Here is a 17,296-nt window from a genome sequence, read left to right on the forward strand (position 1 = left end):
ACTGATTAATTTATGATATTAATGAATTTTTGATCCATTATTATTTTCCTTAAATCGTGTTTGTCTTGATGCTACTTTATCAACTTCATAGTCTATGCTTCAATAAAATTAATATGGTGAATATTGTGTGTTGAAAATTCTTGGTAAATTCATAATTTTACTAGGTAGGCTCATATGTGTTTATTCTACACTTGAAAAACTATATATTATCAATTACCATGATTATTTTTTACTTAAGACATAAACATTTTTTTCATCAGATTAATGAAATCTGGAACGACAAAACACCAGAAAGTTATTATTGTATATATTTAATCACAAATATGGCTTTTTTTAAATATATTTATATATAAAGGGAGTTACTAGATTAATTATTTTGAAAAGCCATTTGCTTTATTGTTACAAACACTTGAGGGATAACTGAGAATGTAGCAGGAATGATCAACGTGGATCTTGTACTGTATTCAAACCAAGAGCATGCACATTACTGATGACAAGCACGTGAGGAGCAAGATAAGGGGGGGGGGGGGGTGAGGAGGACATTTTTACACTGATTGTTGCTAATTAGTTTATATATAAAGTATTCTTATATATATATATATATATATATATATATATATATAGTATTCTTAGTACTCCATGAATTCTTCCTTGTGTAATAGTGAAGTATCACATTGTCCTTGATTACTGCTTAACAGTGGGGAATAGATAAAGGCAAGTTGTTGCAGGTTTATCCATTCTATTTTTTTTACTGTTAACTTAAAAAATAAAAGAAATCTATTATTTTTATTATTAAATTATTTCTTTCTAATTTTTCCATGTTTCATCAGACGGCCTCACCATGTCCTGTCAAAAGCTTTACTAGCCATGATGTTAAGATTAGAAAAGTGTGGACTGTGAAAACTGTCAGATATAAATGTGACTCAGCTCAGTTTGTTGTCCATGATGAGGAGAATACATATATGTTGGTTTCACTGCCCTTCTACCCCCAGGGGCCCAGTAGCACCCCCCGAAAGAGCCAAAAACTGTACATTTCAAATGGCTGTAAATCAGAGTTCAGTTAACGACTCAAAGAGAAAACCGGAAGGATTATTACTTATGCTATGCTGATAAAATAATGTCGGGCACAGTTTTCAGAAATGAATGGAAATGTGTCATAAAGGCATTTTAAATATTGCTCACTCTAAAATACCAAATTTCACTCTGTCTTTCAATTATATCATAGAGGTTAACACAATGAAAATATTTAGAAATCCAGTTTTCCATTAAATATCTTATTTCATTTCGTCAATAAAACGATTTAAACTACATTACCCACAAGCCTCCATCGTTCTATCTATGGAAATGGAAAACTAGGCGCTGTTTTTTGTAGTTCTTTGAAGTTATGCCTAGGGTTAGGGTTAGGATCTCACTAAAGAGGTATTTTTCCTCAACATAGCAACCCTTACTTGTTGACTTAATCTAATACTAATGTGATAAGAGCAGCAAAACGTACTTTTGTAACACGATGCGCTGTTTAATATGGGTTAAAAGATAGTCCAACCACAGACTGTCCTGCGGTGACAAGGGAAATTGACAGCCAATGATATCAAAGCTGAGCAGCGGCGTCACGCTTCCTTATCCATTTATGACCGATGTCTTTCAGCTGAAGGGATAGATTGGTTAACAATCAATAACATTTTCTACCTATTAGATTGTGTTTTATTAACGTCTACACCTTCCTCCAACAATAATGCAAATGTTCTAATTATTGTTGTTCAGCTTGACAAAACTTGGGCAATATTGATGAGCACATGACCGCAGTTCTATCTAACCGATTCCTCTCATTAAATATAAGATTTTTTTTTTTCAAAGACAAGTGCATTTTCTAATCAAATGATGAGCTTCTAACATTTACATTGTATATTATGTTGTGTTTTAAAGTTATAAAAATTATTAACTTTTGTGTTTCTGTGATTTGCCATTCTCTACCATTTGAACTCTAGCAATAAAAACAGAAAGAAAAGACTAATTCAAAGACAAAGTGCCCATATAACTGCACTGCATCCTCTGTCAATAAGCTTGTTTTTGCCACTATGAAGAATAAAAATACTTTGCAAATACTTTTATTTATAAAAAAAAAAAAAAAAAAAAAAAAAAACAGTCTTTCAGAGAACACTGGAGAATTTAATTGACCAAAAAGTGATACAACACACGGTTTTAAACTCAGAAAATAAAAACCATTAAGACATGCATGTCAAGTGTGCAATATCATCTATAAAACTCCATCAGCACAGCATCAAATAAACACTGATTGTCCGAACAATGGAAGAAAGAAAACGTGTTCAGGAAAACAAACACCTGCTACATAAAAATGCAGAAACAAAACCGACAATAACATCATTCACTTTATGACTGGAACTAGGGGATGGCTGTGCATGAATACGTCCTTTACGAAAACTCCTGATGAGAACTGATGTTTTTTTATGATAAAAGCACCAGAAGCAAAGTTTACTTTATGAAGCTTGAAAAAAAGAACACAATGCTTTATCAATATGAAAATAGTATTTTCAACTATTGTTTTGATCACTGGTTCTGTATACAGTATATGGGTTGCTGGAAGTAATGTAATCATTATAAGCTTAGAATTAAAACAAAGTTGCATCTTCTGCAAAAATCAAACCACTGCAAAGTCTAAACACTGATCAAGGGACCATTTCTGTGTGTGGGGGGGGGTAAAGAGTTAAAGAGGTGAGTCCTTGTGCATGATGGAGAAGAACAGCATTATCTGCAAACAATCCTGAAAGACAGAAAGGAAATATTATTTAATTACATGCAACTTTTTTTAGACCATCAAAGCAGCCTCTGTAAAGATGCTGTATAATTAAATGTTAAATGCATCTATTATTAAAAGCTAGTCAATAATAGCAAGCTATATTCATATGAATTCTTTTAAAAAATATTACATGCTTAAAGGACGGTTATCAGTAGTGTAATTGATCTGGTCACAGATTTTGTATATCATTTGCAACTGCTTTTATTCACTTAATTAGAAGCACCAAAAATTAAATTGTCCTCTGTAATAGGGACTAATGAAGAGAGATTTAGAATTTATTTTAAAATGCAAAGTTGAATAAATAAAAAATAAAAAAAATAAAACTCTAAACACTTAAGTTGTTGTTGTTGTTTATTGATCCAACAATCAGCTATCTCATATACGAGTGCTGTTCTTCCTGTGGTCAAAATCACTATTACAAATAAATTTTTACAAAGTGTGTCCCATAAGGCAGTGGCTCCCAATCCTGGTCCTGGAGAACCCCAACGCTGCATATTTGAGATGTCTCCCTGATCAAACACACCTGATTCAACTCATCAGCTCATCAGTGTAGACTCCAAGACCTCAAAAGTGTGTTTGTCAGATAAGAGAGACACCAAAACCGTGCAGTGCTGGGGTTCTCCAGGACCAGGATTGGGAAACACAGTCATCAGGTCATGAAAAGTTTGACACACACTTGTGGTCATCATGCTCACTCGAACACTTGGGCTAAACACAGGAAATATGTCAAATAAATAATCAAGTGGTCAAGTGCAAAGATGGCAAGTGTGGGTATTTGGACAGTGCAACAGTTTAAGAAACAACAAATGCTGTGCAATTTATAACAGCAGTTTGATAAAAAGGTCAAACTATCACAGACTTACTGCTGCAAATGTCTGCCTCCGCAGCATTCTGTCTTCTCCATTTCTGAAGGAATACCTCTTCAGAAACACCACTGGGCTGACTGCTTCCTTTTTGTCTTTTCAGCTAAAAAAAAAATAATAATAATAAAAATATGAAAGGTGGGGGGGGGGGGGGTAGAATAAAATAGAATTATAAACAGAATTTAAATAATGTTTTGTGAGCAAAATATTTAAAATATAAACTGATATGAATGAACTGCAAGAGGGGAAAAATGTGTCCTTTTATTTATTTACTTTTTTTGGGTTTACATAAAAAGGTATCAAAAGCATGGTACAGTAAATGTGATTACTGTGATATCTGTCAAATAAAAGCACATCAAAAAACGACCATTACAGTTGTACAACCATAGTTAGTGTGATGATTATTGTATTGTTGTATTGATTATTAATATACCATAGTAAAACTACAGTTACTGTGGTAAAAACATGGTAAATGGCCCGTTCCTGGGTTTTAACTTCAAATGTAATTTGTTACTGTTGTACGTGTCGTGGTTACCATGATTTTACTACAAATTTACATCTTTGAACCTGAAATGAATATATTGAAAGTCTATGGCACGTCACGTGACCGACAGAGTTTAATCACACTAGTTAGCAGGTGTGTTCATTTAGTTAAACGCAATGAAACTCAAAGACAGCCTCGGATGACTGATATAATACAGCGGGTAAACAATATGGCGCTAATCTGATTAATAAAGAAGACAGAATACTTTTTATAACAGGCATTAAAAGAGCGAATTTACATCTACTCACCTAACCTGTGGCACATGTAAACTGATGGCAAGTATCGCGATGTGTGCTGAATGAGACTTCTTGAACGTGATTTCATAGTGATAAACTATGAATAAGCGATAAGCGAGAATGGGTTGTAAGAAAACGGTTAAACTGCTTACTTGCACGCGCCTTGGAGCGTTGTTAAACTCACCTTTTAATGCTGTTTTTCCTGCAGTTGAGCGTTGCTTTGGTCAAACTCACCGCTGAATGCTGTTTTACCTGCAGTTGAGTGTTGTTAAACTCACCACTGATGAACGCGCTAAGCCTTTGCACAGAGAACACTTTGATATCAGATTGCGAGGATTTTTAAACCTCAAAAACAAGTTGGAGGGCCAGATAAAATGATCTCTGTCATATATAATTTTTTGTAGCCTATTCTTTTTTTATTTTTATTTATTTAGTCTCGTTGCGGTGTGCTGACCCAAGACGTCAAATTTAAACGCTGCTGAGTTCTATAGAAGTCTATCGGACTAACCTGCACGTTGAAAAATAACGCCAAAGGTATACCCAGTGCGTCAAAAAAGTGACGCCAGATCCCTTGACCATGCGTCAGACATTTGACGAGTAGAGAGTGAGACTGTGTTGAGTACGGGGGTCAGCAGGTTCTTGATGTGCTTCATAATGAGCCTCTCAAAGTACTTCATGAGGATGAAATGAGTGCTAATATTCATCATAAAGTATTCAAAATGTTGTTTTATAGAACATGAACATGCAAAAGGAAATTAATCTGCATTCTGAGACTGACAGCTGTCTGTTCTGTGTACGAAGAGCATTTACATACAGAGACACTTTGCATGAGAGTGTTTATAGAGCTGTGAGTTTAACACTTCATGACTGAGAGCAGAACAGAACACAATCTTCATCATCACACAAGACACAACAACAACAATGAACAACATCATCATCCTCATCTGGACTCTGATGCTCTGCATTCAGGGTAAATATTTTATAATAAATCAGGAACTATACTACAACATCTCATATAGTATGATATATTAGAATGTTAATATGTGATCATAAATATTCACTAAACAGCTAAAATGTCTTATTTCAGAGATCTGGGGACAAAGGACAGTGACTCAGAATCCAGAAATAAAATCCATCAATCAAGGAGAATCTGTTACAGTCAACTGTAAATCAAGTCAGACACTTTCTAGCTGCTATAACTGTGTGTCTTGGTATAAGCAGAAACATGGTGAAGCTCCTAAACTCCTCATATATGCTATATCAACACGATACACTGGAACTCCTTCTAGATTCAGTGGCAGTGGATCAAACTATGGAAGTGATTTCTCTCTGACCATCAGTGGAGTCCAGAATGAAGATACAGGAGATTATTACTGTCAGGTGTATAACAATGATGGTGTGTTCACACAGTGATACAGAGTCGTACAAAAACCTCCGTCAGTCAGAGTCACAGTGACTGCACTGATACAGCTGAGAGACACTGCAGCTGATGATGAGAGGATCACAAACAACATATAGATTATAGCAAAATTACCAAATGTAAGTAACACACTCAGGCCTGCTGTGGGACTCACAAGACAGTTTGCACTTTATAAACTATTCATACAATGAAAATTATGTATTTATTTATTATTAAAATGACAAACCCGATTCCAAAAAAGTTGGGACACTGTACAAATTGTGAATAAAAACAGAATGCAATGATGTGGAAGTTTCAAATTTCATTAATTTATTCAGAATACAACATAGATGACATATTAAATGTTTAAACTGAGAAAATGTATCATTTTAAGGTAAAAATGAGTTGATTTTAAATTTCATTACATCAACACATCTCAAAAAAGTTGGGACAAGGCCATGTTTACCTCTGTGTGGCATCCCCTCTTCTTTTTATAATAGTCTGCAAACGTCTGGGGACTGAGGAGACAAGTTGCTCAAGTTTAGGAATAGGAATGTTGTCCCATTCTTGTCTAATGCAGGTTTCTAGTTGCTCAGCTGTCTTAGGTCTTCTTTGTTGCATCTTCCTCTTTATGATGTGCCAAATGTTATCTATGGTTGAAAGATCTGGACTGCAGGCTGGCCAATTTCAGCCATGATGTTGTAATTGATGCAGTATGTGGTCTGGCATTGTCGTGTTGGAAAATGCAAGGTCTTCCCTGAAACAGACGACGTCTGGATGGGAGCATATGTTGTTTTAGAACTTGGATATATTTTTCAGCATTGATGGTGCCTTTCCAGATGTGTAAGCTGCCCATGACACATGCACTCATGCAACCCCATACCATCAGAGATGCAGGCTTCTGAACTTAGCGCTGATAACAACTTGGGTTGTCCTTGTCCTCTTTAGTCCAGATCACATGGCATCCCAGTTTTCCTAAAACTTCAAATTTTGATAAGTCTGACCACAGAACAGATTTCCACTTTGCCACAGTCCATTTTAAATGAGCCTTGGCAGTATTTCCAATCAAGACCCTTTTCAGTGAAGTAATCATCAAGGCAGCGCATGACATTATCTGCTGAATTTCGGTTGCAGCAGTGTCACCCAGTAACTCTCGACACAGATCCAGAGCACTCGGCAAAATACGTTCCTCAGCGATAATAAAGGCTTTTTTTCCTTAGAAAATATTATTTTGGTTTCTCAACACAGCCCAGGTGTTTTGAGTTCAAATGTCTCTGCAGATTTGATGGTTTTAGCGCCTCTTTTGATAAAATTTCTCCACATTCAACACACTGAGCCTTCGACTTAGTCTCAGTAGCTGCCCTTATAAAACCAAATTTAATGTATTCGGCATCCTATTTTCTCACCACACACTACAAAGCTTTTGCCTGCCCAGGTCTATCTCCCAGATCTGCTTTCTTTTCAGAAAACAATCCATATTACAGTAACGTACAGTAGTTACTGCATCTGATTGAGCAAACGTTCAATCTGATGTTGTGACGTGATTGGTGTTATGATATTTTAACATAATTAGCTTTTAGATAATGCATCTTGACTTGACTTGAGTGTTTTTGATCATACAAATTCATAAGAACAATTAGATCATTACAAATTAACAAGATTTGACAATAAATTTTTTTTATAAAAAATAATTTGGTGTAGTCTACAACTGCCTACAAGGCGAAACGGTTGAGATACATTTTTTATACAGAGAGTGTTTCGTTTGCATCGTCAGCACATGCTTCAGTGCTCTGAGAGTGTTTATAGAGCTGTGAGTTTAACACTTCATGACTGAGAGCAGAACAGAACACAATCTTCATCATCACACAAGACACAACAACAACAATGAACAACATCATCATCCTCATCTGTCAGTCAGAGTCACAGTGACTGCACTGATACAGCTGAGAGACACTGCAGCTGCTCTACAACACAATCACACACACAACACTGATCGACACAATCACACACACAACACTGATCGACACAATCACACACACAACACTGATCGACACAATCACACAAACAACACTGATCGACACAATCACACACACAGCACTGACCAACACAATCACACACACAACACTGATCAACACAATCACACACACAACACTGATCAACACAATCACACACAACACTGATCGACACAATCACACACAACACTGATCGACACAATCACACACACAGCACTGACCAACACAATCACACACACAACACTGATCAACACAATCACACACAACACTGATCGACACAATCACACACAACACTGATCAACACAATCACACACACAACACTGATCAACACAATCACACACAACACTGATCGACACAATCACACACACAACACTGATCCACTCAAACACAAACACAACACTGATCAACACAATCACACACACACAACAATGATCGACTCAAACACACACCACTGATCAATGAACAAACACTAATAATACAATATCATTTATGTTACAGTTTTTTCCAATTGCTAAATGACAGTGAGCACAACTGGAGCTAAATGTGCAAAACTCTAACTACAGTCTGCACTAGCAACAGTCACCTGAGCTAAACAGTTCACATCACCTGCAAAACTCATTCCAAGCAGCACAACTCTTAACACATGGCTCAAAACAGGCTCAGTGCAGCCAAACACTACACACAACCCTCACTGAGATAACACACACTGTCACTCAGAACACACAGAGAGGAAAAACACTAGCATCAAACACCAATACAGAAAATACTCACTTTTCATCTTTACAGTTTGAACAATTTCAGTGACTTCATACAAAGTCATATATTCTTCAAAGAAAGGAGTGACATTCTTTCACATTATTTATTAAAATTTTTAGAACATAACAATTCTTTAGGGTAAATGAAAATTAGCAGTTTGCTTCAATAGTCTGTAGTAATTTGTGGAATTACAGTAATGAGAAAAAATGGTAGAAACTAAAAGTACATACTGTAATTCGAACAAATAACTGAGGGGCTAATCCTGAAATTGCAATCAGCAGTGTTTGATAGGCACAAGGCTGAAATCTATTCCTAGTTTGAATGTGTGGTTCACAGTTTTGACAGCGGTGTGTTAGCATTTGAACAAAGTGCTGTAAATCCACAGTGTTGTGCAGGTTGTGGTTAAGGTCGTGGGATAAGTGTGTAGAGTTTTGAAAACTGTGTTCAAGCAATGAAAAACGAGCTAGAGTTTGGTCCATATGAACTGCTGCTGTGCAGACGGTAGTTAGAGTTTTGCACATGTGACTCCAGTTGTGCCCACTGTCATTTAGTAATTCGAAAAAACTGTAATAGAAATATTGTATTTCTAAAGATAATGAGTCAGTGTTTTAATATGATCATCATATTTTAGGTGTGATATATGATCCTGTCAGTCAAACTTGACAGACTGCATTCAGTCACTTCTGCTGTCTGAAAAGTATGCTTTCTATTTGACCAACAGAAATATTTACATTCTTACACAGTTACTGTCAGAACGATTTGTTCTGTATTTGTGATCATAGATTTGTATGATTTTACTGGCATCATGTGCTCCAAGGTGGAAAAGAACCTGGAGAAAATGCACTTAAAATCAATGCATATTTGCATCCACAACATGCTTATTTGAAGTGCATTAAAATATATTAAACTGAGTTTTAATATATTTAAAAAAAAAAAAGCATGCTAATAAATATATGCTTAGTTGAGCTTTTAAAGTTGTGGTTGCTTGTGATTTCACTTTTTTAATATTAGTTACTGTTAATTTTGCTGTTTGAGTATAAACAATATCTGCAAAGTTACAAAGCTGAAAGTTCAATGTTTAATGCTATCCTCTTCAATAATATCCTCTGCTTCTCAATCGGGCTCAAACTGATAAGTAAATGTGACATTTAAACTCTTCTGTTTCTTTGTTTGTTCATTCATTTGCATGCTTCGGCTTGTAAATATGCTGTTCACTTCTGCATTTTGTATTTCAGTATTTATTTATTTATTTTTTGATTAGCTTATATATTCAATGATGTTTTATCCATAGTGTTATTTTCAGTAATACAGGTAAAAAATGAACGGATTAAATGATCTACAAATTGATTACAGTTTTTTTTTCGAATTACTAAATGACAGTGGGCACAACTGGAGTCACATGTGCAAAACTCTAACTACCGTCTGCACAGCAGCAGTTCATGTGGACCAAACTCTAGCTCATTTTTCATTGCTTAAACACAGTTTTCAAAACTCTACACACTTATCCCACGACTTTTACCACAACCTGCACAACACTGTGGATTTACAGCACTTTGTTCAAATGCTAACACACTGCTGTCAAAACTGTGAACCACACATTCAAAACAGAATAGATTTCAGCCTTGTGCCTATCCAACCCAGTCTCTTATAAAAACGTACCCTGACTACGTTGGTCTAAAGTGCAAAACGTAGAGGGGTTACAATAATGGCCCTTGAATTGTATGACTGTTACGTTTTTTTGCCTATTCTTTTCCTATTGTTTTGTGTCCAAGTCACGTGACTTTCAAGATTTCGATCGTGAGAACAAGAAACATGGCGGACATTTCTCTCATTTTTAGTGAAAAAAACAATATTTTGAGTTAGTTTCTGCATAAACATACGTTTTGATTACATTTCTAGCGAGAAATATATATTTTATTTTCATAATATTCACTTAGTGAATGTACATAATCACTCGCTTGTTCGTTGTTGCGAAGATTTTTCAGATCTCGCCAGAATAAAGTGAAACTGCAACGTTTTGGTTGCTATGGACGCTGCTATCGCCTAGCATAGCTGTGGCCCCAGATTCCACATACTCTTCCTTGCGATTTCGCTCCGTCTGACGGATCAAACCCCTGCCCACTATATGCGATTCGTCTTGAGGTTGATTTGCTGATCAACACATTAATCAGTGGCAGCGGGAGAAACTAATGTTGACAAAGTGACAACAAGAGTTACAAAAAAGAAGAAGTACTTTTAGTTTGGAATCATTGTTAGTCCAAGAATATGGACTGGCGTGTTATTTGTGGTATTACTCCTCGAGCATGATATTTCAATAAATATCCAGGCAGTGTTCCACTGATGTGAAGACGTTTCTTATGACATATTCAGTGGTGCCACCACGTGTCTGGTCTTAGTAATAACCACTGATCTATATTATATATTATAGATCAGTGGTAATAACTTATTTCTGGTGTATTATCAAGTTTTTCTCTGCATGGAGGTGAATTAATTGTATTTATATTATTTGAAGTATGCAATATCTATCTATCTATCTATCATCTATGTGTGAAGGAGAGAGATGATCTGTCAAGCTTTTGTAAACACAGCATGTGTTCTCTGGTTTGCTACAAAGTGGGAGCCTTTCAGGCTTTTGAATTTTTTTAATATACTGTAAACAACATACACATAGCTTATGGAACAAAACAATGGGATTGAACATTTCCTTAATTTGTGGTGTTCTCCTCCGTCACCCACTGTGGCGGCCAAGTTTTCCCACTGTAATAAAAATAGATTGTTATTAATTTAGGTCTTTACATCAGCCATGAATTAAATTCAAAACAAACATGACAAGGTTAAGGGCAATGAGGAACAGCAAGCCACCCCTTCATTCAGTAGGTTTATAAACTTACAATAATCTGATAACAGTAAATTACCTGCCTATGGTAATATTTTGGTTAAGGTTTGAATATGCATTACCTACGGTGTAGCCGTTTATTTGAAATCATATACCTCTGCTCTGAAGGTATCCATTGTAAAAGACCTCTGCAATTTGCTGCACAATATTAGTCTTGAAAATTTGGTCATGAAAGACCTCCCCTTTTGCTCAGAATAAATTGGTTCTTATGTCCAACATATGTCTCTCAATTATGGCAGTCAGGTTTATCTGCCTTAAAGGTCCCATGGCATGGATTATTTCATTGGCTGACATGCTTGCATGTGAAATAGCCAGCATTAGATGTGAAACTCTCTCGAAGAGTGCCCAAGGACACTTCGACACACTGAGCCACAGCCACCCACAAATACAAGCCAAGGCTATTACTTTAAGTTTTGAAGTACTAAGAATTAGGCTATTCCAATCAAAACTATGATAAATTGTACTTACCAGAGTGAACAGGGCTCCCATTCCACCAACTTCATTTGGATCCCCTGAAAAAACATCAAAATTAGGGGGTTAAGGGGTTTCCAGTTGGGGTGCTGCAATTCCACTGAGTACATCTAAGACTTTTAATTATTGTAAAGCTAACCTTCTGCATTTTGCAGTGGATCACCCTCTTCACTGGGTAGTAAGGTTCCCCTTCTAGGATCCCATGGTAACATTCTAAAAGAGCAAAAAAAAGTACATGAGTTTGACCTCATACATCTTCATCAATGAATTAAAAAATGATTTTGACAGGCAACACATGATATATTTATGACTTACGTATATCTGGCTAAGGCAAAAGAATCACTTTATTTGAAGTCTGATTTGAAATGGTGAAATGTAAATCTAGGAAAGCTTAATAACCTTTGGGTGATTTTTTTCCCCCTCAGTTTCTTCCTTGTAGACATGTCTGAGGCTGCAGAATTCTTCTGCTTCTTTTTATTGTTTGCAGACATATCTGTTGAGATTAAGGAAATGTATCTGTGAAGAGCTGTTATTACAATGAATACTGGTCTAAATACCTTTATTCCAATAACAAATATATAATATCACATTACAATTGGAAAGATATAGATTGTAATCTTTTGCAGGGCACACATTGAAATGCATGGAAATTGTTTAACCATATGCTGTACGGTCACTTCTTCGCTCTACCAAGGGTTATAGACTACAAGATGTACACACAGGTGACCAATTGAAGGAAAAGCCTGGAAGATGAGGGGAAAAACAATGAATGTAGTTCCTCCTACACATATTACCTTTATCCTATAACCTCAATATTGATGGGAGATGAGTCTTCCAGACTTCAATTCACAGAGCACAGTGTCTCACAGAATGATTTACTAAGTATGAAGATTTTGTCAATCTGATTCAATGAGTTTTACAAACCCCAATTTCAATGAAGCTGGGTCAACTATAACACGAAAATAAAAACATAATACAACGATTTGCACATCATTTTCAACTTATATTAAATTGAATACTCTGCAAAGACAAACTGAAAAACTTTATTGTTTTTAGCAAATATTAACTCATTTTGAATTTGAGGACTGCAACATACTCCTAAAAACCTGGGACAGGATCAAGACTGGGAATGTTTGGAACATTCCACAGGTGAACAGGTTTCATTGGAAATACGTGAGTGTTATGATTAGGCATAAAAGGGGCATCCCCGGAATTCATTCACAAGCAAGTCATCCTTGGTTGTGAATGACTGTGCCTTCTGGGGATGCTATGTGACGGTGGGAATCACTACTGTAAATGATATTAACGTGGGCTTAGGAACACCTTGGAAAACAATTGTCAGTTAACACAGTTTGTCGCCACTACAAGTGCTACGAGTGCTGTCCACATTTGAAATAGATTTTTTGTGAAATCATGGACGTCGTGTTCCTCTGGATAAAGAGGAAAAGGACCACCCAGATTGTTATCAGCGCTAAGTTCAAAAGCCATGGGGGTGTGTTAGTGTCCATGGCATACCCATGCCCCATGACATTCAAAATGAGTGAATCTTTGCAAACAAACAATAAAGCTTTTCAGTTTGAACATTAAATATATTGTCTTCATTGTATATTCATTGAACATAGGAACTTCATTGGAATAGGGGTTTTTATGATCATCAGGGGCCTAATTTATAAGTGTATAAACACATATAAACAAACTGAGAAATAAGAAACTGATAACGATGACAGGAATCCACGCTCCCCACAGAATATGAAAGCTTGCTAAGTTACACCATATTTTGAGTTGATTATCATTTATTATTACATGGCTTGGTTAAATTCTAATGTAGAATGCGGTCTGTTATTTCTTGATAACAGACCACTGCTAAGTATAACACACCGCTGCCATGAAAAACAGAGTGTTCCCATGGACACGGTGTTCTTTAACGGAAGCAATACAATCATTTTAAAATCAATAAACTCCTTTTTAAATCAATATTTTGTGTAAAATTATTGATTTATTTGGTAGGTAGCCTTGTAATAAGTGGGATAATGTATAGAGAGGCGGTTGTTATAGTGAATACAACCCCTTCAGGCTGATTCAAGTCCCGATCAGCCTGCCGTGGTTGTATTCGCTATAACAACCACCTAGAACAAACCAGCACAGGATGGGAATTGTTACAGCCATGTATTTTGATGTGTGTGTGTGCACATACTGAGCTTGTCCATATACACAGTAGACTGAAGTGAATTCTATACAGCTAAAATGAGGCACCAAACACCTACAGCAGACTTTGGATGTGCAACAGTGCTCTCCATCATCATCAGTTCCTATATAGATTGAAGCTGTTCTAGTGGCACATTGTGGCAGATACCACCTCAGTAATTCACCTGCCAAAAGTTTGTTTTTGCTTCAGCATCTGTCAATAATCCTGTCAGAATTTAAAAAATGTTATATTTCCCTTTAGTAATATTTGAAAGGCAAGTTATCCAGACCTACATATTACAGTTACTGGTATAACACCTCAGAAGTCACCTCACACTAATCAGTCACTTGTATTTTTTTTTCAAATTTAAATACTTTTCCTTATTTAGAGTATTATTTCAGTTTAAGAAGGAGATACATTAAATGTTTAACATGGTTATCATGTGTACCGTGATTAAACAACATATGAAAAAAAAAAAAACTTATTGCGTTTCTGCTGAGGTGGTTCTGTGATGGGTAGGATGGGAGGACTGGTGGTGAGTTGGATGGTGGACTGGATGGGAGGAGGACTGGTGATGGACTGGATGGTGGACTGGATGGGAGGAGGACTGGTGATGGACTGGATGGGAGGAGGACTGGTGATGGGTTGGATGGGAGGAGGACTGGTGATGGGTTGGATGGGAGGAGGACTGGTGATGGGTTGGATGGGAGGAGGACTGGTGATGGGCTGGATGGGAGGAGGACTGGTGATGGGCTGGATGGTGGACTGGATGGGAGGAGGAGGAGGAATGGTGGTGGACTGGATGGAAGGACCGGAGGCGGGCTGCTGGTTAGTACAACCTAAATGGTACAAAAAGAGGAAATTATTCACCTCCTGTAATAAGAACAAATGTCCCCTTTTTTCTAGCAGGGACTCTGCTCCATAAGGAAACATCCAGTACATTTGTCTTTTGTATTCTTCTGTCTATAAATGCTGCCCTATGGACTCTATGCTCTCTGTAGAACTGAGGCGAGGCTGATTTTGTACTCTGGTGCAAATTGTAGGATCTTATTATCTCATGTGAAGTGGAGATATGTGTTTATAGTTTTTTGAAGTTGAATTGAGCAATGCCTCTTGCTGTTGACTCTTTTGCTATGTATGGCAGACAATCAGTGAGCTATGTGGCTCACTGACTAGTAAAAGAAACTAGGTCTGCAAACAACTGTTATTTTTATAATCTGTCGGCTATTTTTTTTTTTCAATGAATCGATTAGTTGTTTGGTCCATAAACCATCAAAAAAAAAAAAAAAAAAAAAAAAAAAAAAAAAAATATATATATATATATATATATATATATTCATATTTAAGACTCTGAAAGCAGAGAATTTTTTTATTAAACAATTATCAAAATTGTTGGTGATTAATTGTATAATTGATTAATAATCTCAAATATCAATTAATTGTCGCAGCTCTAAAAGAAACACCTATTGGACAAAGCAAAGACCAAATTTGATGAAGCAACAGATGAATAGCTATTTTTGGCCCACTGTGGTTTGCCCTGTGACAACTGTACCAAGAAAATTCCTAACTGTAATTGCTGTCACATTTATTTTTATGTTGACTGTGGAGTAAGATTTTAAATAATTGCACACACTTACCATTAATTAACAGTTCATAAAGAGCCTTCATCCTGTCAAGGCATTTTTCAGACTGGTCTGATAGCTGCCATTTTGGCTGGAGGACTTGTGCGGACCAGGTTTTCTGCTTCTTTGTTTTCTTTCCAATGAAGACTATTGCCTTGTACCCCAATGTGTTTAACTTTTCGACCTGAAAATAAAGATATATAGATATATATAGAGATATATAATATAATATAATATAATATAATATAATATAATATAATATAATATAATATAATATAATATAATATAATATAATATATATGTATATATATACATACAGAAATATAAGCAATTATAAATGTCTTAAACATTGTGGGCTACAGACGTTAAACACATACCAAGACAGATGCCTCATCAATAACATGAGAGGTGGTCTGGTTTTTGTTTTGGTTTTTTAACCACGTCTCCTTTCTGTCCCTAAATTTCTTAATTTTTTTTGCCAGTCTTTGCTTTCTTGGCTGTACAGACTGGCAATATTTGCAGGTCTTGGTGGCCACACCAATAGCTGCTTTGCAGCCCACACAGGTTGTTATTGTTGACCCTCGTGGCATCTTAAAACTAGAATATAAAACAATCAACATTTAATAACCAAAGAGACAAAGGAACTGCCTTATTTAAGTGTTACATTACAAATGTTTGTAATTTGGACTATTTCAGCATTATCAGTAGGCTAGTGTCAGATATCAACACTTCATGTGTGTTTCATATTTTCAAACGCGATACAGCACGAGATATCGTTAATATCGATGTAGTTTATTTGGCGTTTAAATGACTATACATTTCTGCCCTTGAGCCGTTTAAATGACCTGTGTGTCAGCTATTGCAGTGCATTTTGGGATTTGTAGTATGAGTGAGTGGTGGGAGTGCGATTTACCGCGGACCATTAATAAAAGACGTATGAAATTATCCGGCCACGGAAAAAATATCGATATATGACTTTTAGTCCATATCGCACGGCCCTACTACAGAGTCTATGCAACAATTACCAGTACTCCATTGTTTCATATACTGTACATCCAAGTTGATTTCTGCTGCAGTGACGTGAATTTGGAATCAATAAAGTTTTCAATTTATCATTCTGACCTCGATTAGCACATTGCCGCCAACTGCAGCTAACGTTAAATGCGGTGGCTAATATACGTTAATGCTGGATAAACCCCTATGTCATTGGACACATCCCTATAAATTCATGGTGATAAATAATTAACGAATAATGGCGTAGACAGCGCTAACTAACTTTATTATTCAGGTTCCGTTAGCCTATGTTGATATCACTACGTGTATTCATTACCTACCTTTGAGGATGTACAGTATGAATTAGTGATGGGTCGTTCGCGAATGAGTCGACTCTAAGAGCCGGCTCTTGTAGGTGAACGACGGGAGCTGGCTCGCATATCTGAAGAGCCGACACTATTTAAAAATAATAATATAGCCTATAGAAATGAAATCATTATGTAA

The 17,296-nt window shown here is 36.2% G+C and overlaps 2 protein-coding genes, 1 long non-coding RNA gene and 1 pseudogene across 3 annotated transcripts in view; 1 reads left to right on the forward strand and 3 right to left on the reverse strand.

Moving 5' to 3' along the window:
- The window catches only part of LOC132125471 (immunoglobulin kappa variable 3-15-like), a 444,765-nt pseudogene extending 438,391 nt beyond the window's left edge, over nucleotides 1–6,374 (forward strand).
- LOC132125468 (uncharacterized) overlaps nucleotides 1–17,296 on the reverse strand; it is a 1,183,551-nt gene that overhangs the window by 972,713 nt on the left and 193,542 nt on the right. The gene's annotated exons all lie outside the window — the stretch shown is intronic.
- LOC132125225 (uncharacterized) lies at nucleotides 11,257–12,570 on the reverse strand. The gene is made up of 4 exons (XR_009426873.1): nucleotides 12,392–12,570; nucleotides 12,132–12,205; nucleotides 11,990–12,033; nucleotides 11,257–11,382 (listed from the first exon to the last, which is right to left on the reverse strand). It is a non-coding gene; the product is annotated as an uncharacterized LOC132125225 (long non-coding RNA).
- On the reverse strand, nucleotides 14,072–17,223 carry LOC132124845 (protein diaphanous homolog 2-like). The gene is made up of 5 exons (XM_059535988.1): nucleotides 17,134–17,223; nucleotides 16,177–16,396; nucleotides 15,815–15,983; nucleotides 14,747–15,016; nucleotides 14,072–14,118 (listed from the first exon to the last, which is right to left on the reverse strand). Exons 2-5 carry the CDS (start codon nucleotides 16,387–16,389, stop codon nucleotides 14,072–14,074), a joined length of 699 nt encoding a protein of 232 aa, XP_059391971.1. The 5' UTR covers nucleotides 16,390–16,396; nucleotides 17,134–17,223.

Source organism: Carassius carassius, chromosome 43, assembly GCF_963082965.1.
Source record: "Carassius carassius chromosome 43, fCarCar2.1, whole genome shotgun sequence".
In the NCBI taxonomy this organism is placed as follows: domain Eukaryota; kingdom Metazoa; phylum Chordata; class Actinopteri; order Cypriniformes; family Cyprinidae; genus Carassius; species Carassius carassius.